The sequence below is a fragment of the Acomys minous genome, assembly GCF_964271855.1.
Source record: "Acomys minous genome assembly, contig: scaffold_23, whole genome shotgun sequence".
NCBI lineage: Eukaryota > Metazoa > Chordata > Mammalia > Rodentia > Muridae > Acomys > Acomys minous.
In genome coordinates this window covers 4,982,883-5,010,744 of record NW_028182182.1, presented here as the reverse complement: position 1 = coordinate 5,010,744, position 27,862 = coordinate 4,982,883, and the positions used below count along the sequence as shown (strand labels likewise).

The 27,862-nt window shown below is 35.9% G+C and overlaps 1 protein-coding gene across 1 annotated transcript in view; it reads right to left on the bottom strand.

The window, feature by feature from the left end:
- Positions 1-3,234: 3,234 nt before the first annotated feature.
- The window catches only part of LOC311591738 (protein disulfide-isomerase TMX3-like), a 33,803-nt gene continuing 9,175 nt past the window's right edge, over positions 3,235-27,862 (bottom strand). Inside the window, exons 5-16 of the mRNA XM_084803400.1 lie at positions 25,755-25,800; positions 24,451-24,531; positions 22,012-22,111; positions 21,296-21,373; positions 18,060-18,126; positions 16,584-16,682; positions 14,472-14,529; positions 14,270-14,323; positions 12,229-12,285; positions 9,320-9,449; positions 7,717-7,785; positions 3,235-6,179 (exon numbers count right to left, since the gene is read on the bottom strand). Coding sequence (XP_084659526.1) covers positions 5,922-6,179; positions 7,717-7,785; positions 9,320-9,449; positions 12,229-12,285; positions 14,270-14,323; positions 14,472-14,529; positions 16,584-16,682; positions 18,060-18,126; positions 21,296-21,373; positions 22,012-22,111; positions 24,451-24,531; positions 25,755-25,800 — 1,097 coding nt within the window. The 3' untranslated portion in view covers positions 3,235-5,921. The remainder of the gene's footprint in view (positions 6,180-7,716; positions 7,786-9,319; positions 9,450-12,228; positions 12,286-14,269; positions 14,324-14,471; positions 14,530-16,583; positions 16,683-18,059; positions 18,127-21,295; positions 21,374-22,011; positions 22,112-24,450; positions 24,532-25,754; positions 25,801-27,862) is intronic.

Here is a 27,862-nt window from a genome sequence, read left to right as displayed (position 1 = left end):
AGTCCAGGTAGGGGAACAAGATCCAAAGGCAGGTAACAGAGTCAGATATAGCTCCTAGCTTTCACTGCTAGGGTCTCATGTATGCTATTATGTGATTTAGTCTTTTGGGTCCCTATGGGCCCAGATTAATTGATTCTGTATGTTTTCTTGTGGTGTTCTTGACCTCTCTGGCTCCTTCAATGCTTTGTACCCCTCTTCCATAGAATTCCCAAGCTTTGCCCAGTGTTTGGCTGTGGGTCTCTGCAGCCATGCCAGGCACCTTTCTGGAATATCATTAATAATGTCGGGAGTGGTCTTGCTCTTACAAGCATGGGTCTCAAGTTTGGCCAGTCATTGGCTGGCTGTTACTTTAATCTCTGCTCCATCTTTACCCTTACAAATCTTGTTAGCAGATTTGTGGGTCTAAGGTTTTGTGGTTGGGTTGGTGGCCCAGTCCCTCCATTGGAAGTCTTTTCTGGTCATAGGAAATGGCCATTTCAGGCTCCATTTCCCCCACTGTTAGGAGTCCTAGCCAGGATCACCTCATAGATTCCTGGGATACTCCATTTTCCTAGGTTTCTAGCTTGTCCCCCACAAACCCCATTCCAGTTCTCTCTCCTCTGGCCCCTCCACTTTATCTCTCCTGCTCCCCTCCTCCAACCCTGTTCCCTCCCTCCACTCCTATGTCTGCCTTATTTCCCCTGCTCAGTGAGATTCAAGCATCCCCCGTGGCCCTCGTTACTTAGCTTCCTTTGGTTCTGTGGATTGTAGCATGGTTATCATACCTGTCTCCTTTGCTGGAAGTAAGAATTATCTTGAGTTACTTGCTTAGCATCATAACAATCAAGGTGTAAAACATTTTGTTCCAATTGTTTTGATAAGCAAAACAAAATTTACTTAATGTAGGAGTGCCTACTAACACGTGTCTTTGTGTACCATGTTTGTGTAGCACCTGCAGAAACCAGAAAAGGGTATCAGATCCTCTAGAACTGGAGTTACAGAACATTGTGAGCAACCATGTAAGTGTTGAGAATTGAACCTGGATATTCTGGAACGATGTATGTTCCTAGTATGTTCCTAATGCTCTTAACTAGGGAGAGATGTCTCCAGCTCCCACTTAGAACATTCATCCCCAGTCCAATTTAGATTACATATTTCTTTCCATTCCAGCATAGCAAACTATTTTCCTACTATTCCACAAAGGCAGAAAAATGTCATTTTAGCAAGTTTTCTTCTAAAGTCATTCAAATATCAAGTTACATATGCACACCAATTGCTTGTACTCCAGTGTGGAAATCAGCTCTGTTCTCAACCCACTTCCCCAACTCACCTGTCCAGAGTATTCTCCTAGATAAAGGCACAAGAAAACTATCTTAGGGCTATCATTTACTGTAATAAAACAATACACCCAAGTCAACTTAGGAAGCATTTAGTCAGGGGTTTGCTTACAGCTTCCAAAGATACCATCATCACCAAAAGGGAGTATGTGTCAGGTAGGCATGGTGCTGGAGAACCTGAGATCTGCATCATGATCCACAGGTACCTTCTGAAACCTCAGACTCCACCTATGGTGACATATCTGCATCTAATTGTCTAAATCATACAGAACTTTAAATAAGATATTCATAAATATTAATCAATAACTGGCAGGTTACATTTCCTTGTGTGTGATCACTTTCATTTAAAAAGCACAAAACCCAGTGGATTTTCTTTTTTTCGTTTTTCGAGACAGGGTTTCTCTGTGTAGTCTTGGCTGTCTTGGACTCGCTTTGTAGACCAGGCTGGCCTCCAACTGCCTCCCAAGTGCTGGGATTAAAGGTGTGCGCCACCACCGCCTGGTTCCAGTGGATTTTCATAGGTAACTAAACTTAAATATTTGTTATTAGATCCTTCCTCTCCTTGAGGTCAATGATAGAATTCTAAATGAGAAGTCAATTAAATTTAAACAGTAATCCTCAATTAATGAATTGTGGCTGTGTCAGTCATGGGGTCTTCTAACTTTAAAAAATCCACAGATAGGCAGCATTATCCTCAAGACACAGGTAATTCGGAAGTGGGACAGGTTAACTGGCTTTTCTAACTTCACAAGGGTGGAGAAAACTCCCGTACAGATGGTGCCCCACCCACTTATAACACAGGGCACCTCCTTCACACATAGCTGAGCTGTCTGTTTCTGCTCATAAGCTGCAAATCAAGTTCAAATTCATATTTTGAGCTCAGTTATTCTTGGTCTCAACACCTCATGAAAACATATCTGATGTCAGGAATTTAAAATTAACATTTGTGTAAAACTTATGTACTCATAATGTACGTGCTTTACTTAATGTTGAAAAAAAAAATCAAACACAAATAGCCACCCCTCCAATGCTTTAAATTGCCTGTTCATTGATAATAAAAATGAGAGGTCAGGACAGTATGGTATTCAGAATCGTTAATTTATTAATTCAAAGTTCACCAGTTTTAACTTTGAATTTTGTAGAAATTAGGTTTTATAAAATTAAAAGTAGATAAAGGGGTGTTGGGGTTTTGGATATAATTCTCTTCTAAGCCTGCTTAAATCTAAAATTTCTGTGATTATTAATAAGCTATGTCTTATTAAAATGAAAGTATTGTATGGAATATTAGTTATAGCTTATTTTGTTTAGACAACTAGTCAAATGGCAAACTTCTGAAAAACACGTATTAAAGGTAGCAGTTATGCAATGATGTTTTTAGTTACTTTATTTTAGAAAAACAAAGGTTTCCAATTGATGTCATAAGGCAGAGTATCACAATTCGACAAGTTAACAGTAATACACTTTCAAAAACCTTTATAGCTTAGTCCAAACTAGAAAATGTATTATTTCTACAATTAATTATTGTTTTTTCTCATTCTTGGGGCTCAGGCACATTCAGAAAAAATATATATTTATAAAAAGAAAATGGCAAATTCAGTCCTGCCACTTAAGTCTAAACAGTCCACACTTAACAATTTCTGTGTAAGAATAGGTGAGTGGTTTCTCCCCTACCCCCGTTCATCTCATCATGAAACACTGATGAAAATATTATTACTTTTCTTTTCTCCCTCAAAATAGGGTTTCTCTGTGTAGCCTCACTCTGAAGATCAGGCTGACCTTGAACTTACATGTATTGGCCGGACTCTGCCTCCGAGTGCTGGAAAATATTATTTTCTTAAAATAAAGAGCTACCAAGTCAAAATATTAGAAACATCATGAGCAATAAAACTGGGTAAAAACAAACAACACACACAATTGCTTCAGCTCTTCAAGAGACTTTTCCATTACTTTTACTCATTTGGCATCTTTTACATGAGTTCTAAACCAGGTTCCAAAAGTCCTCTGAGTAAGGAAGAAATCAAAACCTCTAGACCTAGTAAATCTCAAACAAATTTCAAACAATAGAAACTACAAAATATTGGTAAACACAACAAAGAGGAATTTCAGGGCAGAGGTGCTGGGGTTGCTGGGCTAAACATGCACATTCTCTGAAATACTCTTAAATGTTGTTGAGCACCAATGAGCTACGATTTTGAATTTCAGAAATCAGATCTTTACACATGAAAAAAAAAAAAAAAAAAGCAGAATCCCACTTTCCTGAAAGGATTCTGTTGTTGGTTTTTAGCCATGGGAATTAGAGTATCAATCATTTACTACATTATGAAGAGGGGTGCCTTGATTCTAAAGTATGTTCTCCTGATAAGCATACAGTATTCAGAATGATAACACACTCAAGAGAAAAGCACATGAATGAACAAATTTTAGTTTTGTTTTGTTTTTATGTGAGCAACCTGACAATGCAAATAAAAATGTCCTTAAGAATAAACAAGTAAAAAAGAGTTCAATACAAAAAACTTTACTTACAATCCACATACACATTTTGTTTTATCCGATGCACATTTTAAAAGTATAAATAGACTATGAGGATCAGTATAAAGTTGTTTTGCAGCAGAGAACCAAAGGACTCATTCGTAAAGAAAAATATTGCCGAAAACAAAGAATTATCTTTGCACTTCTGTTCATTGATGCAAAGCTGTGCTTTAGTTATTCTTTTTTTCTTACTAAGAACTTATTTACAAGGGATGATTGACAAGACAAAATACATACATAGTTGACAGTGATGAACAATACTAAAATATACTGGTGGGACTTCCCTTGTCTCTCTCCTTACCATACAGGATCATAAATGAGGAATCTCTATGCACTTCAGGTCTTTTCTCCTATAAAAAGGCTTGACCATTGGGCCCACTACCATGAACCTTCCTAAAGAATCATCTTTATTCTTTGGAGGAGCTTACTTTTCACAGTAACTTTTTTTTGAGCCAGGGTTTCTCTGTGTAGCCTTGGCTGTGCTGGACTCCTTTGTAGACCAGGCTGGCTCCGAACTCAGCGATCCTCCTCCCTCTGCCACCCAAGTGCTGGGATTAAGGGCGTGCGCCACTATGCACAGCTCACAATAACTTTTAACAGTGCGTATCTCCAGTTTCCATTAGAGAATATTCTTTTATTTCCTAAAAATTCCCTGTGACTACATATTTATAACATTATCAATAAAGTTAATGATGATTAAATGTTAAAAATGGATGCTTTTGACTATGAAAAGGAACACTTGGACACAGACTATGATTAGCAATTCCCTAGCTCCAGACACACGTGTTTAAGTTCAGTGCTGATTAGTATTGCATCTGAGATCAGAAGCTCCCCTGGCAACCAAAGCAGAAGCCCCAAGAAATGTCACTGTTGGAACTACACACGATGTCTGTAAATGCACAGTGGATCCTTTTAACAAACCCTAAAGTAGTCAAAGAACAGAATCTAAACATTACCTAATAAAAAATCAGAAATTAGCTAAAACGAAGGCCTCAAAATTAACAAACTGATCTGTAGTAAACATATTATCACAAAATACCTACTGTTAGGCATGACTGCATTCTGATAAAACATGAGAGGTCGTGACTGTCATGGAGGCAAAGGTGAGGGGCTAGAGAAGAGAACTCTCTCTATCCATGATATCTGAGTTTAACATGTTGATTGTATCACTGATATATTATAGTCTCCCACAATAGAGGTGTGGCAGTAAATTTTAAATTATTAGTTTACATATCATAAAATGTAATTTGTATTTCTTATGAAAACATTCTTAATTAATAGAAATATTGTAAGTAATATCAAGCTATAAAATAAAAATGAAACAAAACAAAATACCAGGCTGCTTTGGCTAAAAGTGAGATGGCCTCTCTTTCCTGCAGTAGTGGACAGTGTGCTCTGCTAAACAGCACAGCTTCAGCCCCCACTCCACACATATCTTGGTCATTTTGTAAAGGTCAATTACAAGATCCTTCTCCTACTTCATGGTACCATATGCCCGTATCGCAATAATGCAGTGGAGTTTAAGTAAAAAAGTAACATTTCTCCTTTAAAAACAACTAGTAAAATAAAATCATTATGCTATATATAAAATCACTACTTTTAAACTTAGAACTTTAAATTTGATAGATGGAAAAATTACCAGTTTCTCTTAAAATGTCTAAATTTTAAAGATTTCATCTGTTTATATAAACTTTATCCAAAATATAGGAGAATTGGTATAGTAGGTGAAAGTATTATTTCTCTTTGCAAAACACACATCTTCCACCTTAATGGTCAAGTTAAAATTCTGCCAAAGTTTCTTAACTTTGCCATAGAACACACACATAGACAGGTGTACAGACACTGGGCATCTGAACAATAGTTGACAGAACGATTTGACTTTGTTCTGGACAAACTCTTCATCTCTTTGCTCCAAACAGCTTCCATTTATGGAAGGATTACTTTAATTCATGCAGTTGTTAGCAAAATACAAAGAACATGTTCTCTTCTGTAAATAGATCATGATTAAATATCTAAATTCAATAAATACTCTTTAATAATTTGAAATCTTATCAAATATTTTCTTTCTGTGAAGTCTCAATCTTTCTTCTTTTCTAATACATCCTTGGGCTCTTGCACCGCAGGCACTAGAGACCCTCCACTGCTGGACTCCTGCTCTTTGTTCTCTTCTATCTGTTCTTGGTTTTCCATTTCGCTTTTGGACACTTCATATCGCTCTTCTATATAGCCTCCATCTGTGTCAGCTGTATAGATTCCACAGCACATGATACTGATGACACCCAGCGGCAGGCCAAAGAGAAAGCAGCCCATAAGTGGAGAGCTCTTGAATATAGACTGTGGGGAGAGAATTCAGTTGCACTTCAATGGAATTCTGACATAAAAAACATGATGTAAATTTAAAGCCACACAACTTTTCTCTCACTGTTACTGAACTCAGTTGCAATGAATAACTGTCAATACCTGAGCAGTATCTACCATGTTAAAGGCTCAATAAATAAAGCCCGATGTGGTGGTTCACATCTTTAATCCCAACACTCAGGAGTCAGAGGCAGGTGGATCTCTGTGAGTTCGAGGCCAGCCAGGTCTACAAAGAGGAGTCCAGGACAGCGAGGACTACAAGTGAAATCTTGACTCGAAAAATAAAAACAAACAAAAAGACTCCATAAACAAAAATTCTATGCTCATATATGCACATGTAAGTGTGCATGTGTGCAGAAATGGCTACAGGCAACAGGATAAGCAATCAAATAGTCTGATTATCAAGACCCTTCTTTTTCTCTTATTGCCTATAAATATCTCTTAGATGATTATTATCTATGTGTTAAACTCTAGGAAGTTGCTTGTGGGTTCTTTCTGGTAAAGAGTTAATATTCATGCTCATACACACACACACATACTTAAAGATTTATGTGTGTATGTCTGTGTGTGTAGGTGCCTGGAGGCCAGAGGTATCAGATCTCCTGTAGCTGGAGTCATGGGAGGTTATGAGCTGGGAACTGAACTTAGGTCCTTTGTAAAAAGTACCAGCTCTTAACTACAGAGCCATCTATTTACAGCCCTATACATACTCTCTTCACATGACATTCTAATATCTGAGTCATCTGGTTGTTAGTAAAGCTTTATTAATTTACTACTTCCTCTTATGTTATGTGCTATTTCCTCAGTTACGTGAATTGGTTTTACCACTAAGATTTATTTCATGGGTTGGGTCTGTTACTCTAAAAGAATACAGAGAACAAAAGGTAATTTTGGTTGATTCACAGAATAAGAGGTGGAAATTTGAGGATGAGTGAGAAAGAAGCAGAACACGACAATGTATGACTACTGACTCTAGCCCTAGAAAGCCTCAGCAATATTTAAAAGCCAGTAAGGAAAGTACTTCAGATGGGTGAGGTCTTCTGGTGAGTATCACTGGAAAAGGGAAAGGAAGTGCTCAGAACTGATGGCTGTTGTGACACTGTGTAGTGGACTGAAGACTGTTGAGAGGATGTGTGGTCCTGAGTGAAAGTGAGGGCAGCTGTCAGACAAAATACAAAGAGGACAAACCATTTAGGTGGAAACAGGATAGTGATAAACAGAAGGATGTTATGTATGGATAATTCAGATTACCCAAATTTATTCCTTACCAATAAGGCCACATTTTCATGGTTGCCTTTGCCTCAACAAATGAAAAGTGGCATGGAGCAAGACAGTTGGGATGAACAAATGAACTGTTAGAGAATTAATTCACATTTTAATTCTACAATTTAAGCCTGCCATATAAAGAAATAAAGTATTAAAGAAAGAAGGCAAGTTGAAAGAAACAGAGAGCAGACTGACAATGCCAAAATTTTCAGTTATTGAAGACACTAAATTAACTGCCAGAACTTACCACAATTGTAGATTTGGCATCAAATACTATTCTTTTTAATCTCTGCAAAATGCTATCACCTCCTTGGGCCTTTAATTTAATAAGAATAAGACAAGTTATACACATATTAGTAGTTCGTTATGTTACGTACATAAAAATATAGCTAGAAGTAAAAATATTGATTCAAAAAATATTATACCCTAGTCCCCAAAAATCATGTTAAATATTTATACCACTTATATATTCACGTTAAATATATATATTCCTACTTATCATGTTAACGTACTCTAAACAATTCATTCTTCCTTTACTTATAATCCTTGTGGCTTGCTGGAAGGTGGCCCACCCTCCCTAGGCTTGCACAAGCTCTGAGTTTCTCTGGCTGCTTAGCTACAGTGTGGCCAAAGACTTTCTTACTAAGTAGGAACATCTTCATGCAGATGGAGCTCAACAGATAGTGCTGAGATGAGTGCAGAGAAAAGTTCCTGGGGATATCAAACCTTGGCATCTAGCTACCCCAGAAGTCTGGACCATTCTTTGAATTGCTAAGCTATAGGACCAATGACATATCTGTTACAAGAGTCTGGTCAGGTTTCACTAACTCACAAACAAAAGGGCTCTCACTACTATAACTCAGTTTCTTTCAATCAAAACAACACTTCAACACAGTAACATATTGCTACTATGTGACTCAGGGAGCTTCCCAAAGTCTGTGTAAAACTGAAAAAAACATGTAAAAAACAAAACAATAATTAAATTATCACTGAAGCAACAAAGACTCATTCTGACTTTTTTTTAAATTACTGAATTAAGATATGTTTTCACGACTGTTCAATGAGTTGCAGCCTAGTTTGAGAAATACTACAATAAGAATTACAGTAACAAAAAGAATAGAAAAAGGAAAAAATAAGATCACATAGTCTTTATGACAATTCTTTCACATGATTATTTTTAGAACTCTTTGCTGGAGCTCTGGTTCTCAATACATTTCTTTTTTTTCTTTCTTTCTTTTTTTTTTTTTTTTTTTTAAGATTTATTTATTTATTATGTATACAGTGTTCTGTCTGCATGTACACCTTCAGGCCAGAAGAGGGCATCACATCACACTACATTATGGATGGCTGTGAGCCACCATGTGATTGCTGGGAATTGAACTCAGGACCTTTGGAAGAGCAGGTGGTGCTCTTACCCACTGAGCCATCTCTCCAGCCCCTCAATACATTTCTTGATGGTTTAAAAAACTGGTTTTCATAGTCTGGCTAACTTAATTCAGTTGTCCTTAATTCAACTGACTCCAAAGGGTCATGCCAGGAAAATTCTCTAAAAAAGCATTATTCCGGGTCACAAACCTCCTAATATCTCTACCAGCTCTAGAGGCCAAGAATACTTTCCCCATCACTGTGATAGGCAACAGTGTCCCAAATAACTCTTTGAGGGACATTTGCCCCTGTGAGGCTCTAATAGGCTGACTGAATGAGGCAGGAGAAAGCAGTGGGTGGAAGCTGATTCCCTCTTCCCTCCAAGCAATGAATACCTACTCTTTTCAGGATCTAAGGTAAAGAACTGCTAGTTTCTCTTGTGCCTCTTTCCCTTCATCCCTCTGAAATGGATCTGAAACACTTACTGGTACTGTACCATCCAAAATGCTGTTAATGAACTGGACCATGTCACTGGCATCCTTAATATGTCGATCTAGCAAAAAGTACTGTTGGTTAGAAGTATTCAGTACAACTATGGTTGGGACTGTCAACTCACTAGAAAAAAAAATAAAAATTTATATTAAGCACAGCAATAATAAATACTCTAGCGCTCAATTACATCTAAGTAGCTATAGTTAGAGAAGAAAAGAGATTTTTAATATCTTTACCTCTGTGGTTTACAGGAAGCTTTCAAAGTTTGTATAAACTTTACCATTAATCAAGATTGCATGAAAATATTCTAAAAACCAACACCTAAGTGATTAAAAGTGCTGTGCAAAGTATACAATTCTGCACAGTACTATACAGAATACTAATAACGTTTAACTCTACCTCAGATGGTACTCAGAAACCCCAACAGGCAAGAGAGTGGTCTCTGGAACCACACTGTTTGAATCTGGAGCTTTCTCTTAACACTGCAGCATGTTAGTCAAGAACTTTAGCTTCTTACATGTAAAGCTTTTTTCTTATAAAATATGGAAACCAATAGTACCTAACTTGCTACACAATTACATGAGAAAATTCAAGCTAACCCTTCAGAATGGTTCCTTGTATACACTGAGTAAACATACATGTTAAATAAACACTATTGTGAATTCTCTGTAGTCTCCTGTCACTCTACCCAACAAGAGGACACATATATTTTCCAATGTACTTAAACATTCACCAGGCAGGTCACACCTTGGCACTTAAGCCCTGCTGTCATGGCTTGAATATGAAATGGCCTGGAAAGGCTCGTGTGTGAAGGCCCCCAGCTGGTGACATCATCTTTGTAGGCAGAGGAGTCTTCTACAGTTAAGCTGGCTAGATCTATCAAGTCACTGGTAACATGACACTGAAGGTTTCTCCTGCTTCCTTTTCTCTTCCTCTACTTTTACTTCTTAGTCACCTAAGGTGAGGAGTATCAGCCATACAATTCCTGCTGCCACGATGATCTGCCTCATTCAGACTGAAAGCAGCAGAACCCACCAACACTGACTGAGACTTACATACCAAAATAAATTTTACCTCCTTTAAACCGTTTCCCTCAGGTATTTGTCAAAGACAAAAAAACTAAAACACACCCTTCAAACCTAACAACTTAAGCTGACTATGATGTTGTGACTGTAATTTGAGCTAAGATCTTACAACTGACTAAACTACGAATTAAATGCTTACCTACTGCTAGATACTATCATCGTGGATTATGATGTTAGTTATTGGAGCAAAAGTGCTGCGGAATGCTGCAAACATTTAAAAAATGAATCTATCAACTTAAATGGTCTTATCAAAGTCCCTATCATATACTGAAAAAAAAATGAATTTCCATTATAGGGTTATACAGAATATCTTTCCTCTTAGGTTTATACAAGATCAACTTTACAACTTCTATACACAATAATTGTTCTATGAGCAATAGGAAATTTATAAACAATTGTTTTCCTTTCTTTTCTTTTTCTTTTTCTTTTTTTTTTAAACATTATTAAAACTTTAGTGCCATTTGGGAAACAATGTGGAAGAGGGATGGAAGTGGAAATGGGAAAAAAACATAAACTCTAAAGAATGGGGAGTTGTGCTGCAAAAAGATGAGTGCTGTACATAACACAGCTGCTGCAACTATGAACTCACTGAACATGTGGTTCTCTGTGTAAGCCCTGCATGAGACTGGGTCTGTCAGCATTTCATCATGCACAAGGAAGGGGCCTACGAGGTCCTGTCTCTTCCTGTGTGATTACTGGTAGTTAGTAGCTTTCGGGTCAGGAGGTTATAATTTTCTTCAGTGAAGTTACCAATAACCTATCACACACTTATGCAAACAACTCAGACTTATTGGGCAGAAGTGTTTCAGAGAAAGATGTGGGGGAGAAAGGGAGGGAAAGATGGTTAAAAAATATCTAAAATTTATTCTACACTTGCATGAATCTGTCAGTGAAATTTTATTTATTTATTTATTTATTTATTTTCTCAAGATGGTTTCTCTATGTAGCTTGGACTTACTTTGTAGACCAGATGGGCTTTGAACTCACAGCAATCCACCTGCCTCTGCCTCCGACTACCACACCTGGCGTGAAATTTTAAAATTTAAAGAATATCCTCTAACTAGATAGGACTCATAGTGGAGGGATGGGAACACCAGCCCACCCATAAAAACTTCGACCCCAAATTTACCCTGCCTACAAGATGTGCAGGGATAAAGACAGAGCAGACACTGAAGGAAAGTCCAACTACAGCCTCGTACCACCCCATGGGAGAGAGCCAACCCCTGACACTATTAACAATATTCTGCTATGTTTGCAGACAGAAGCCTAGCATAGGTGTCCTCTGAGAGGCTCCACTGAGCAGTGGATTGAAATGGGATGTAAAGAAAATTAAGAAAAAAAAAAAAAGAACAAAGAAAAAATACTGTCAATTACTTCAAGCATCTTCGATTATTGCATGTGGAAGTCAGACAACTCTCAGGATTGGGCCTCTTCTGACACCTTGTGGCATATGGGGATCAAACTCAAGTTGTCAGGCCTATGAGGAAGTGGCTCTACTCAGTGAACAACCTTACCAGCCCACAATAACTTATTAAAATATGTATTATAAAAACTATAAATTTACCTATTATAGAATGATTTGAAAATGTTATTATGTTGAAGTGGGAGACAATCTTTATAGTAAAGAATAAAATTAAATCTTAATAAATTCAAAATACAGGATTTATAAAATAAAATCAGACATTTATTGGGGGGATGTCAGCATCAGAAAATGACAGAAAGTGCTTTTTGGTATGTTTTTTCCAGCTAATTAAGTCGCTCTCCATCTCTCAAAATTAGTAATATCAAAGTGGAAAAACCATCAATACTTTACTTACTCCATCAGCAAGGTGTTTATATAGTCATTTCCATCCATATGGCCAAACTGAAAATCTCTGTAAGACACAAGCAACAACAAAGAGAAAGAAGAGAAAGAGCACACTATTGGATTAAGAGAAAAAAGGTACACACCACAAACTAGAACTTGTAAGCACATAAACTTCCAACACTGAACATGGAACCCCTGACATTTACACCAGAGTGTTTTCTACTCAGTTTTGATAAGCAAATACACAACCAACAAACTGGACATTTCACCTCACTATACATGTTTAAAAGACAGGGAATGAAATGTGCTGCAAGTAAAATACATTTAAAGAAAGTGAGCCAGGTGTGGTGGCACACGCCTTTAATCCTAGCACTCAGGGAGGCAGAGGCAGGTGGATCTCTGTGAGTTCAAGGCAAGCCTGGTCTACAAGGAGAGTTGCACATAGCGAGGACCATTACACAGAGAAACCTTGTCTCAAAAAACCAAAAAAGAAAATAAAAAAAAAGTGGATTTACTGTGAAATAGGATCACTCAGAAGAGGTCAGCTACCATGTACCATGAGAATTGCACAATGAACTTTTAGTAGATTTTATACAAAGAAAATAATGAATCCTCGAGGTTTCTCTTGCTGTTTTGGTAGCAGCAACAAACATAAAAAAATGAAATACAGCAAAAATTCTTATTCCTAAGTAACTTTTTACATTTCATTAGTATTTTGAGTTTTTTTTTTTACAATCACTTTCCTGGCATGTGAGTGTTCATTTAAATTGTTTCAAATTTGCAAATTTATGTGAATATTCTTCTACCATAAAACATGTGTCAAACACTCTCAAGAAGTAGGAATGGGATGAATTATAAATGACTGGGTGCAGCAGCTTCTCCAACTTTTAAGATGTGGCATAGATATGTCCTCATGCTGACTGGAAGCTCCAGGTCAATTAATTCTTGATTTACCTTTCAAAGTATGAGATATGATCTCTCTTATCTGAAATGCTGGGGCCCAGAAGTGTTTGACATTTCTGAGTTTTCATGGTTTGGATTTGCGTACAATAAGCTCCCTAGGGCAGGGACCCAAATGTTCAGTACAGAACTCATGCAGAGTCTTTGGTTGGTGCTTCAGTCTCCAGGCTGGCGCTGTCAGTTGGCTCTGTTGGTCTTCTTGGGGTGCTCCTGTCACCTCCAGGTCCTTTTCCCCTTCCCCCTTTTCCACAAGAATTCCTGTACATTGCCTTGTGTTTGGCTGCGACTGTTTCTAACTGCTACTGGGTGGAGCCTCTCAGAAGACAACTATGCTAGGCTCCTGCCTGCAAGCAAATCTTTAGATAAGAATATCTTTAATAGTGTCAGGGCTGGCTCTCTCCCATGGGTGGGTCTTAGGTTGAGCCAAGCACTGGTTGGACATTCCTTCAATCTCTGCTCTAACTTTATCCCTGCACATCTCTCCCTACACAGACGTAGCTGATGGGCAGCTCAGGCTTTCTGTGGGTCCACTAGTAAGAGGAGTGGGGGCTCTCTCTGACATGGACTCTGTTGGCTGTTGTTTGATCATTTCCCCCTGGTGGGACAACCTTAGCAGGCCACAGGGGAAGAAGACACACTTAGTCCTGATGTGATTTGATGAGCTGGGATAGAAGGGAAGGAGGTTCCCCTTTTTTGAGGAAGAGGGGATGGGGGAGGGAGGAGGGAGAGGGAGCGTGGGCCTGTGAGGAGAGGAGGGATGGGGCTATGACAGGATATAAAGTGAATTAAAAAAAATACAGAACTCATTTTTCCCTCCTCATATACACCTTATACACATACCATGAAGGAAGTATCACAATTCTTTAACATGACTTTGTGTTCTGACCACTATCATGGGAAGGCAGGTGTGGAATTTTCCACTTAGTGCTGTGTCAGAGCCCATGCATTTAGACCTTAGAGCATCTAAGATGCCAGCCTTAAATTTTTGAGATTAGGGATCTTAACTACTTTTAATTTACTTCACTGATAAACCGAATTAAACAGTGACAAACTTTCAAACAAAGTCAACTTTTCAGAAAACATGCACATACCTATGGAAGTGGTCTCTGAAATCTCTAGCAACTTCTTGAACAATTGACTTTAATCTGTAGAAGAATAAATACATAAATATGTCACCTCTTCAATTAAAAGGTTTAACTATCCCATTACAACATCTGTTGCAAGACACTCTATGTAGACTACACAAAGCTGGCATGGCATTTGAAGCTTAAATCTGTTTCAAAGCAATTATACTTGGTATGCTCAAATGATGTGTTTTTCTCATCAATGACTACAATAGCCACAAGCTTTCCTGAAATTAAGAATAGTATCTTTCATTTCCTTGAATTGAGAAAGACATAACTCACATAACCCATACTTGTCAAATATTACTTCTGATACCAGACTATGTTTCTAGATTCCAATCATCATTTACGCATTGGTGGTTCAGTGGTAGAATTCTCACTTGCCAATCATTATTTACACATTACATAAAATTAAGCCAACATATTTGCAGCCCAGACCAGTAAATTAGTCAACTTCAAATGATACATTTCTTCTACCTCTAGGAGGTAAATATTAATAATTTTATTTTAATTTCTCTAAAATTATTTTATGCAAACCAACAACGTAATGAAATATTTTGTCAAAAGCTACACCATAAAGAAGACATTGCCAGATGTGGTGGTACATGCCTTTATCCCAGCACTCAGGAAGGCAGAGGCAAATGGATCAAAGTTAGAGGCCAGCCTGGTCTACAATGTGAATCCAGGATAGCTACGGCTACACAGGGAAACACTGTTTTGAAAAAGCAGCAGCAGCAGCAGCAACAACAACAACAACAACAACAACAACAACAACAACAACAACAACAAAGACATTGATTTAAAAACATTTACTAAAAATTGCTAATAAGCCCTAGTAGTTTATAACACTAAGGAAATTATTTTTGCATAGCCATTTCCTCTGTTACAATTTCACCAGTGATGGCATATAGAATCAAATTGAGTGACACTACTTTTGAAGTATAAGTAAAACAGTAAGTTATATGCCTACTGACAATGTTCGGGAGGGTAGAACAATGTAATAACAGTAGTGTTCGGGGTGCTGACGTGGGTTATGTTCTCAGCACTGTACCAAGCAGGGAGAATAAAAGTGAGATACCACTCTCTAATACTTATGTAACTGAACATAAGCAAACTCCCATTTATTTTAGGAAAGCAAGTTTTTCTGACTTATAAGGAAAAATTAAATGAATTTATATACATAAACATACTTGAGTATAGTTTCACTCGAGGTAGAAACACAAATGTAGGAATAAGTTAAAAACCAAACCAAACCAAACTAACCAAACCAAAATCCCCCCCCCCCAAAATCCCAAAACCAAAAAATTAGCATCATTTACATTATTTTCATGCTTTTCCTAATCTCACCCTGCATAATACATCTCTAATACATCTACATAATCTTGATTCACTGTTAGCTTTTTGTTGAAAACATCATCTATAAGAATTATTTCATTTCTTGAAATATTTCATGTACTATTCAGTGCTTAATTTTTCATTTTGTTTTTTTCTTATTCTTCTTTCCCCCCAAGACAGGGTTTCCCTGTGTAATAGAGTCCTGGCTGTCCTGGCCTCTCTCTGTAGATCAGGCTGGCTCGAACTCACAAATATCCATCTACCTCTCTGCCTTCTGAATGCTGGCATTACAGACGTGTGCTACAGCACCTGGCTTCAGTGCTTAATTTGAATTGTGTCTAATTTTCAAATGTTTCTTCCCTATCGCTGTATTTCCATTTCATGATCATGAAACTGTGAGAGGGAACACATGTGGTAACAACATATAGATGTCCCACCTTTAGTGGGGTCTAAGCCTATACAATACTCTCCTAATAAAGTAAGCTTCTTATAATTTTTAAACTTTCTATGTTGGCTAACTCTTATATTTCTATTTATTTTTCTTTCTTTGTCATTTTCTATCATATGACCTTAAGAAATGAACAGTATGACTGATTCCCACTCACAAGTAACAGCAGACCTTAGGAGACAGTGAGAAGGCTTCACTTTAACTTGTAGCTTCATGGTTTTTGTTTGTTTGGTTTTGGTTTTGGTTTTTTATTCCCTTATTCTTGAATCATTCAGGCCCTTGTCTTCCTCATCACCATCAGGTGTTAGTAAACCTCTTTGGCTACACTGATCCTCATATGAAAGTATATATCCGTGGTACTCTAAGTCTCAACTCTTAGAAAGCAGAACTAGCAAACATAAGTGTACTTTAATTAGGAAATGCAGCTTTAAAAGAACCAGTAAATAAGCACTCAAAGAAAAATTCTGTAATGAAGCGGAATGGCCATATGCTTGTTACCTGTGTCACCAAGTTCATACAAAAGGAAGCCATCCATAGTAAGGTAGTTCTGAAATCTCTCCCTGCTGATCCATGTGGACAGATCGCCATCTTCATACTCTTGAAACAAAGCAAAGGAAATACATCAGCGTACAAGGCAGCTGTAATGTCTCAATTCAGCAAAGTGATAACGTATCTAAAACAGTATTATAATTATAAAACCTTAAGCTGGTTCTTAGGTAGTTTATAGTTGCCTGAATTAAGGGCCTCTTAGCAGGTTTAGAATAAGAGATTTGAAGGCTGAGTCTAGATACTGCTAGACATTTTAACTTGGGAGAAAAAAGAAAACACTCTTCTTTAAAAATACATAAAATAGTAACAATGGTCAAGTATACATTGAACACTTCTAGTAGCATTTTCTTAACCAAAAAGAAGGTAGGTACAGACAAATATATGGGTTCTTTCCTTTCTCCTCTTTTCATGTATGCAAGTTCTTCTCAAGTTCATTTGACTGGTGATGACTATAAACATTCAAAAACTATCTCCTGAATGAATGTACTTTGATGTTTCACTGTATAGATCACTTTATCTAATACTCTAATGATGTAGGACAGTCATGTATCTGCCACACTATCCCCTGTATAAATTAAAGGACAGAAATAACTATGCAACATTAGGTGGGTAACGCAGGACATCTAATGTATAGCACTAGTGATAATTATGTATCAAGTTAGTTCAATTGAACACAATGACAAAAATTAGAGATGTGTAGTTTTCTCTGCAGTTATCAAGACATAAAATATAAGAAAATATCAAAACATGTTCCTTTACTAAAGCAAGGAAAATAATTTTTTTCTTCAGTGGTCCAACAATCAAGTGGTTATCTAAAAAAAATATAACCCCCATTTTTAAAAAGAAGGATAGTGAAACACAGTGAAAAAATTTCATTAGGATTTGCTTTGAATTACTTCAAAAGAAAAACAATAAAACTGAAACAACTACAGTAAGGTCCTGTTAACCATTTATGAGTATGAGGGTTTTATTATATCTTTCTTTTTATGATGTATGGATGATATAAAAATAAAATTTAAATAAAGTATTTTCTGACAGAGGGGGAGAAATACCTAAAGAAGGTAAAGAGTTTCATTCTGCTGAGGATATTTTATTTTATCGGTGTGTGATGAAAGCTAACTATCCTCCTAAAATTAAGTCTGAACATTTTAATGTATAGAAATTGAATACAGATTATTTCTTAAAGTGGCAAATAATTACACACACACACACACACACACACACACACACACACACACACACCCCTCAATGGAAGCAACTAAGAATGAAGTACATTGTTGGAAATCTACTGAAGGATTAAAAGATGATTCTATCAAATGTGATACTTTGTAAGTGGCAGCACTTACACAATATTTTATAAATGCCTGCTTATAACAATGTTTTAATTATGAAAGGCCTTATGTGAGTTAAAGCTTTGGAACTTACCATCATAAACAAAGTAAGTGTTGTCCTTGAAAACAAGCACAGCAGGAATCTCTTTCAGTGTCACATACTGCAGAAAAACATCAGAAGTTTGAAATTTTAACGCCAATAATTCAATTAGTACCTGTAATAGCATGATCTGGTGCTTTGTATTTGATTGCGAATTATTTTGTTCCAGAGATCTGCTTGCTTTCTCTTACAAGCACATTCTCCGGTACATCTTCCCTTACTGTGTAAATCTTGCTCTACCTAATTTAAAGGTGATTGGTTAAAAAAAACCGCTGAAGCCAGGTGTGGTGGCACACACATTTAATCCCAGCACTTGGGAGGCAGAGGCAGGCAGATTGGATCACTGTGAGTTCAAGGCCAGCCTAGTCTACAAAGTAAGTCCAGGACAGCTAAGACTACACAGAGAAATCTTGTCTTGAAAAACCAAACCAACCAAACAAACAAACAAAAACCAAACCAAACCAAAAAACAAAAAAACCAAAACCAAACAAACAAAGCAAACAAACCAAAAATCAAAAACCAAAACAAAATGCTGAAGCCTGGGCAGGGCAGAAGTGAGAGGTGGAGCTAAGGTTCATGGGGAGGAGATAGGAAAAGAAGCAAATGGCTTGGAGGAGCAGCTCTAATGATGGATGGAGCAAAGCAGCCCAGGTGAGAAACACGTGCAAGTATTTATGATTTATGGATGGGGGGGAAGTAGCCCAGATAGGAATTATTAGAGCAATTGGCATAGGATATGGGACTGGGAGATGAAGGGTAGTTGAGAGGGGAAATATTTGCTCAGCCCCAGGTAAAATAAGGCTTATCTAAAATCTATCAGGTGTCTGTGTACTTATTGATTTGGTAGCAGGTTAGAGAATAATACCACCATAACAATTACAGGCTTTTAATAATAAACATTATTAACCATTTTTATTTTCTACATTAAGTACCTACAATTAATTTCAAAAGCATTGAAAAAAACTAGGAAATAACCCCTCACCCACACTACTGAAGACTAGAAAGAGTACAATCTTAAATTCAGCTAAATTTTATGTTTTCAGATACCTCCCTGGAAGCATGCTGCCTGACATAAGAAAAGACAAGGACCACTCTTAAGAGTTTCTATAAGACCATGGATAATATTTTGAGTAGGAAAAGATGGAGGAATTCTGGAGCACAGAGCAGTAGGACCAATGCTTTAACAGTCTACCTAAGGATATCACTCCCCAGTACTCATCAGCTTTGTGATACTCAGTTACTTCATCTAGATTCAACTGCCTCAGCCTAGAAACTTAAAGCCAATGACAACATCTACCTCCCAGGATAATTATGGATGACATTAGGCAACAAGTACTCTCCAAACTACTTTTTAAATACTATTGGCATTCATAAGGAATCATCTAAAAGTACCTCCTTCTATTTTGTATGTATTTCAAACAGGTAAAATTATGAAAAATTAGGCTAGGCAATTACCCATGAGTATATGTAACCCAAAAGTAACAGTGAATAGATTCAGGTACATCTCAGCACAGAGGCAATATGATAAATGATCTTGCTACATTGTAACTAAAAATTACATAATACTATCATAATATCGGGTAGTAAAAAAGCTCTCAATCATGACTAGATTTGCCTTTTCTTGGCCACTCACCCACAAAAATGTTAGGAAGTTTCTGTGTTAGCATGAGGCATTGCTCCCTTCCAAAGCAATGAAGTGGCCTTTCTTGGAAGGACTTACAGCAGATAATCCATTTCCATATCTATCTCTTCCTTACATTCCATGGCGTTTACATTACAGGAGGTGCTGGTCTGCTCTCTATTGTTTTAGTTTTTTCTTTGTTTTTAAAATATAAAGTCTCACTGTAGCCCAGGCTAGCCTTGAGCTCCTGCCTCTATTTCCAGTTGTATAATAAATATCATGTACAGCTAATTCTTTAGCTTCAAAGAGATAGTGGTTACACAACTATTTGCATGTGCCAAAAATAACACATCTGTACACCAAAATGGAAGGATCTGACTGTAAAATATAAAAATTAATACTTAGATCTAAAAAAAGGAGAAATGACAAATTAAGGGTATGAACATTATGTGCTCTGAAAAAATAATATGTCTTCTACCAAAATAGGTAAACTGGAGTGGATTTAGATTGGCAAAAGTAGAGGTTCTTTAACATGTTGAAAACATTTCAGAATTTCCATTGTAACATAAAAACCTATGTACTAAAGCAATGGTTCTCAAGCTGTGGTCGTGACCCTTTTGGGGTCAAACTACCACTTCACAGGGATTGAATATCACACATTCTGAATATCAGACATTTACATTTTAAGGTTCATAACAATAGCAAAAATTATAGTTATGAAATAGCAATGAAAATCATTTTATGGTTGGGTTACCAAAACATGAGAAACTGTATTAAAGCATCGTAGCATTAGGATGGTTGAGAACCAGTGTGCTAGAGTACACTCTAAGTTATTTCATATTCACCTGCTTATTGACTCCCAAGTTCAAAGGTTAAGTGATCTGTGAATCTACTTTCACAATATTGTGCTCTTAGCACTTTCAAATGAACCGACTTGAGTTCCTTATGAACTTCACCTTCATTATACATGCTGTAAAATATACAACAAGAATTGTCTTCTGCTTGCTTCTATCCCCTTCTCACAGTGATATAGGAAGACTGGCTACTGTGCTGCTGTTCAAATATGCAAGTTATGCTCTTGTCTTGGGCATTTGAATTATCTCCTCTTTTCTGATATTCTATCCATAGACCTGTGTGAGGCTCTTTCACATCAAGCAGGCTTCAGTTCAAATATTTTCTGCTCACACCTCCCTCTTTCCTTACCTTTTTGGATCAAAAAAATTAAACAGCTGTCCATCCCTACATATCCCAACTCTCACAATGTCCACTTACTTTTGGTAGCATCTCTGGAGTCTTGTTTTTGTAGTATTTATTTACTACTGGGTGTGAGGGGCCAGGAGTAGACTGCATTTGCAACAATACATAATTTATTACTTAAAAGCACCTTTGGGGTTTGATATATATCACTGCTTACCAATATTATTTCATAAAGAAAGAAGGTCACCAATGTAATGTAACCACAATCTCTAAGTGCCATGATTGTGGAAGCATTGGTTCATGAATTATAAACAGTCGACATCAGTAGTAAAAAACTTTTCATACAACATTACAAATAAATCTGACATGTAGAACCAAATCAAAATTCATTAAATCAAATATTAAATATTACCTCAGGAACCACATCTTCTGAGGCAGAAAAGAAGTATGTATACACAATTAACTCTGAAGCAGCATCTATGTATTTCTCCTATAATTTGAACAGAAAAAGGATATCTTAAACATTAAAGATAAAAAATTTATTCCTTATTTAATAATCCAATTAACTATAATATACTATAAAGATTTCCTACCATGTTACCTTTCAGTGAAATAAGACACTATAACTAAAACAAATGTACTGTTGTGAAGGCAAACCACCATTGCAACTAAGTGATCCTACCCTCCCCTTCAAAAAGAGTTGATGAATTATAACACAAAGTCGACTCAGGTTTATTAATAGAGATTAGCAATGATGATTAATGATGATGGTGGTGACAATAAGAAAAGTATACACAAATACACATATACATTAAGTAAACTTAAGCACAGTGCTTTGCTTTAAAAAGGTAACATCTGAACAACAGTTTTCAGTCTTTCACTTAAAGTACGAAAAAGTGATGCAAAAAAAAAACTAAGGCAGGCAAGCTTTATCCAAATTTCACTTAATTTCAATTTGATAATTTCATAATTGTAAATTTAGTAAGAGAGACTAAAGAAAGTGTTTTCATTGTGAAAAATAGATAAGCTAAAATATTTTGCTTCAAAGTTTTGGAAGAATCATAGCTGCATAGCAAACATAAAATTACAACATGTCTGTTCATGTGGAAAAAAAAGATAATGTCATACTTTTAAGGGTGATTCTCCACCAATATAAACAAAAAATACATGGTGCCTCTTCCGTACATGGTCGAACATTTGTTGACTTGGAAGAGGTCGAATCAGAGCCCTGTGTGAAAACAAAACAAATGGTAGTGAACTAAAGATAGAGCACAATTCATTCTTATGGGACATGTTTTAGCAATGTATTATCTGCACTTATGTATATCACCAAACCCACTCAAGTAAAATTTCAGCCTATGGTACTTGTGTACTACATAGTAAAATTCTATGTAGTATGCAAAATTAAATCTGACAGCTTCAAATCATTTTAGACATCATCGACACTATTTTAAATTAGTGAGATATAGAATGATCATCCATTTATAGTCCTTGGCTAAAAGCAAGACAATTCACCTGAGAATTCTTTCCTTTTCAAAAGCATACTTACAGAAATAGTATCCCAGGAGTCAACAAGAGTTAATATTTATATAATATGTGTCAATTTAAATACTACATACTTCTTAAGTACCCTATAGAGGTCAAAGTCCCAAGCTTCTAATTTATATTACTATTTATTTTCAGAAAAATAAAATGGAAGCACAAAGAGAAAGCTTTCCTACAAAATTTAATAAACAGTCATTTTTAAAACAAATGGATAAATGAATGACAATAAAGGTTACTATAAAACATATCACTTATAAAGTTAAGAGATAAAATAAATGCTTTCTTTTTAAAAATATGGTATAGATTATCATACTTTTAGTCGACAAAACTTATAAAATAAACAGAACCTATTTTGCGAAGTGAACACTTTCAAAACACACAGTTTTTAAGGTCATTGCATCATTCTCCCGAGCCTCTGCTTCAACCCTTCATAATTAACCAGCAAGTGATGCAACTCTAAACTGAGTCATGAAATCTCCCCTACTCCAGAGGCACTCTCACATCAGGAGAATCTCTTCTTACAGTTAAAGAAAAACGCAATCAATAACTGCCAAACATAAAACTACCTGAAGCCACAGGAGAGTCAAGTGTATATACCACTAGCGTCATTTACCTCAAATAAACGTGTTTCAAAATTTATTTATTCACACAGTAAATGAAGAGAAATATACAATCAAAATGAGAAAATACAGTTGAAATTACATATAAGAGTCACAAACTATAACAAAGATCATTCCTAAATCTGTGCATTTACACAAATATTTTGAGGCTTAATTTTACACCACGAACCTATCCTGTTTCAACCTCAAGCTATTTATAATTACCAATATATCCTATTAAGCTAATAAAGTGTGTAGAACTTTAAAGCCAATATAAATTGATCTTGACAAGTGCTCTTCACAAAGATACACATAAGCATATTACAAATATAATTATAAACACTGATATTCTTTACACATTAGCAAGATGTAGATATCTTGTTTTTTAAAAATCACATTCAAATCAGCAAGAACTGCTTGTGAAGGATCTACTTCCTGATCAGCAATAAGTCAAAGATTGGTAATTCAGTGCAAATGGCTCACTGGGTTTTAACTATGTCACTAGCTAAGCCAATACTGCCAGAATACTTTGCAGGTAGCATTGAAAAAAAATGTGATGGCAAAGAAAATTAATTTAGATGTATTTAAAAAAATATTTTCATCACCACAAACTAGAAATGAAACCCCAAGTCTCTAAGAGCAATAACATCTGGGCTTCTTTTAAGACTCTGAAATTAGAGAAGACGCTATGTAAGTTGATACACGGCATTACAACATAAGAACTATTTCTAAAAAATAAGATTCATGAAATTGCTAACAGATACTCCTAATTTCTTTTACCATGTTTCCAATTACTCATAACAACTATGGTCTGATAATACTAAGTAGAAACTTCCACAGGAACCAGTCCATAAGTTAAACTGTGCACTGTTCTGAATAACAGGAAGCCCCACTGTACACTGCTTTCCTTCAAAGAGTACAGAGACAGCCAGTAAATTACTCAGGGCTGTGAGCAAGTAATCCTTAGTTTGTTTATCAATGGAACAAAGTGCAGAAGTTAGTGACATTGGAAATCCAGATACTAAAGAAAGGAAATCAAGTGCTTCCTTTAAGTGAAAAGCGAGAAGTACAAGATATTTTGAAAGAAAGGAAAAAAAAACATTCATATGATCTGGTACTAGGCAGTTTCAAGCATCTCTGGGAGGAGTTGAGGTAGGGGCTTAGGATGTCCTTAATATATAGGACAGACTGTTATATCTATAATAAAAATTTTGAAAATATATTAAAATTCATTGGAGAAAAAAATTAACATAAACTATATCATCTATCTTTACAGAACTTCACTGCATATGCTATATAACCTTATATTTTCATAAATGTATTCAACACATTTAATATCTAAAATATGTATGTTCAATATAATCTACTAAAATACATTTCTTTCAAATACTAGAATCATATAGTAAAGGCTTTTTCAACTTACCCAGATACTCTGTGAGCAAACTCAATTATATCATCTTTAGTCCGTGGTCCTCTATAATTATATGCCAAGTCTCCCTTTAATCTTAAAAATAAAAGATAAGAATTGGAAATTAATCGTCCTCATATTTACTCTCAATCCTCCTCTACTAAAGTATAAGCTTAAAATGCATAAAACACTAAATAAGAAGAAGCTTTAAGAGCAGCGCACTTGTGTAAAGCAGAGTGTGCAGAGTCCCCTGAGAACCAGCAACTTACAATGCACAGGAAAAGGCAATGTGCCACATACACATCAGAGATACATTTTAATCTGTAGTGTAGAGTTATAGTATGAACCTTCAGAAAAGTGAGTAATTTGTACATTTACAGTCAAGAGCTTAAATCAGAGTAATTTTAATTATTCTCCATCAAGCGGAAAATAAAAGGACTAGGGACTAGATTATTTTGGTGGTAGCAAAACCCCCAACATGCATCATGAATTAGGCATAAAAATAGTTTTCCTAAAACACAGATTATCTTCCAAAAGACATGTCAATGAATAAATTTATATTTAACCAACTGTACAGATACAAAAGAGCAATTAATAGGCAAAAACAGAGCTCTTAATAACAAAGAGAAAGGACCATTAACATACACTGTAATAGAATAACATTTTCAACAAAACAAAACTAAAAACAAAGGAAAAATGTCAATTAAAAAAACCCAGACTAATATAAAAAATTGGGGGTTTTAAAATATTGGGGTAAAGTTAGTTTACCTAAAATAAAAAAACTGAAAAAAAAAATGGCTTAGCTGCTCACAGCACGAAAATAAGATTAATGTAAAAAACAGGAAAATTTAGCAAAATCATTTTAAAACATTTTTTCCCAACTCACCACATTGTTTTCCAACTTAATTTCTCTAGTACACATAGATTAAAATGAATATTTATCATTTTTCTCTAATAAAGTTAGTGTCATTAATTATACAAGAATGAAATCTCTTAGATGTGATTTGCAGTGGCAAAGCAGAAACATACTGGGGCTCCTCAAGAGACCTTTCATAATTTATGATGTACACCTTAAGTGTAAGTGTAAGTGCATGTTACACAGTAAACATCCAGAACACATTTACTGAATTAGCTGTATACCACACACTTAAATATGAAGATGTATAGAGGTGAACTTTCTCACCTTTGATTGTACTCTTGGCTTAAAAACAATGGCTGAACCCAAACCTTTGCCCTCCAAAGAAAGTACTAGAATAAGTAAAATATAAGCAGAGTGAACTATTAAAACCATACAGACAAACATACAACACTCAACTTACAGCTTAATTGTTGGATAACCTCGAACTCCAAACTCTGAAGCAATGCCTTGATAAGAAAAAGAATAAATATTTCTAAGTTCCTTTTAAACTGAGAAAACTAAGTAATATGAGCCTTTTATTCAGAAAAAAGTATATCTATATAAACTTGATTGTTTTTAAGTATTAAATCTCACAAAGAAGAAAACCATGGCATTCATTATCTTATAATTATAGTCGTAGACTAAAATGTTTTGCAGTCTAGAAAGGAAATTTGCAAACATAATCCTTTAACAAGAACAAGGAATAGGAATGGTACCAGTGCAAGTGAGGCTGACATAATCCTTACTGTAAAGCCTGTATGTAGGCTGGAGAGTAAGCAGGGTTTTAGGGGCTCCACAATAGAAAGAAACATTTGAGGAAACTATACAATTTAACGTCTATATGAGAAATACTTTTAGCACTGATTCCTGGAAGAGTAGATATTTGTGTATGTGTAGATGTTTTAAGACATGCTAGATTAATTACTAATTAAAACTGGATTAAAAATTTGTCACTATTTGAAACAAAGAAAAATAAATCATACTAATTCAAAGTTCCAGTTCAAAAGTTCTATACACTGGGATTTGTTTCATTGTGTCTATTTGTTTCAGTCACAGTTATACAACTGAGAATAAGCTACTGTCAAATAATCTTATTTCTACATGACTGCTTTGAATAGCCCTCTTTCAAACCAAACCCAAATCATGTAACTACATACCAATATTCTACTTTATGGTTCTTCAACTTAAGTTCTGCAGTAGAAGTATTCAAAATGCCTTCAAAACTATTCTCATAACCTACTCTGAAATATTTTCAAATGATATGGCAGTGTGGGTGTCTGGATTCTAAACTAACAGTGAGTACTCAGGTAATCTTAACACAGGTAGACAGACCAAATATTGAGAAACACAATGTCCAAAATGCACAGGAGAGGTATCTATGAAATAGTCAAAAGTTTATAACTGTACAGACAACAAAGAATAACAAGGACAGGTGGCTTAAAAAAAAATCAGTCCTTTATCAATTTAACTCTCAATTGCATCAAAATGTCTGTATTTAAAGTTTTGCGGTATTTAAGGAAGCATTGAGAATTATAAGAACAAAACTATGTGATCTCTAGACAGCAGTTTATGAATACTTATCAATGTTTATCAACATACTAAAAAGTACATTCTTTTTCTGTACAGTACATTGGAGACGGTATATTCAATGATAAAATAACTTATTTATGTTTATTGGATATTGTTTCTTTTCTAGTTTATGTACCGGAATAGCCCAGTTTCCCTTTGTTCAATGGTGTATTACCAATGTCTAGAATGTGTCTGGCATGTGCTGGCTTATAGGGAAATGATTCTGCAACTGGTACATACCATCATAGAAGGAACACTCATTAAGTTATCTTCTAGGTAAATGAATGCTGACTTTACAGCTTTTCTATGAAAGAATGACTTTTGTAATAGACCATGTTTGGCCTATTAAATTAGTGACAAGATTCCTAAGAACTAAGAGCACTGCTTGCTCTTCCAAAGGTCCTGAATTCAATTCCTAACAACCACATGGTGCCTCACAACCATCTGTAATGAGATCTAGTGCCCTCTTCTGGTGTACATGCAGACAAAACATTGTGTACATTGTGGAGGAATGCTGAGTGAGTAATTGTATCAACCATCAATAAAGCGCTGCTTAGCCAATCAGCTAGGCAGAAAAACAGTAAGTGAGAGGCGGGACTTCCTGGAGGGGAGGGGACAGTTTGAAGGCTGGAGTGAGGAGAGGTTTTTTGACAGTTGGAGGAGGAATGGGTCATAGTGGCAAGTGCTTGGAATATATGTATGTTACAAGGCTTAGAATAGTTTGATTAGTTTATGAGCAGATTAGAATCAGTTCAGATTCTGCCCAGCAAAGTGCTGGCAGCTTTAAAGTTTCAGTCTCCCTGTGTCAGTTATTTGCTTTGTAGGCCGAAAGGATACAAAATACTGTTAACAGTAAATAATTATTAAAAACATCTTAACAACAAGAAGAAAGAATGTATTACTGCTCTGGTTGGGCTGTAAGTTGGAAGGGGAAGTAGAAGAGTTTCACTGGTCTATATC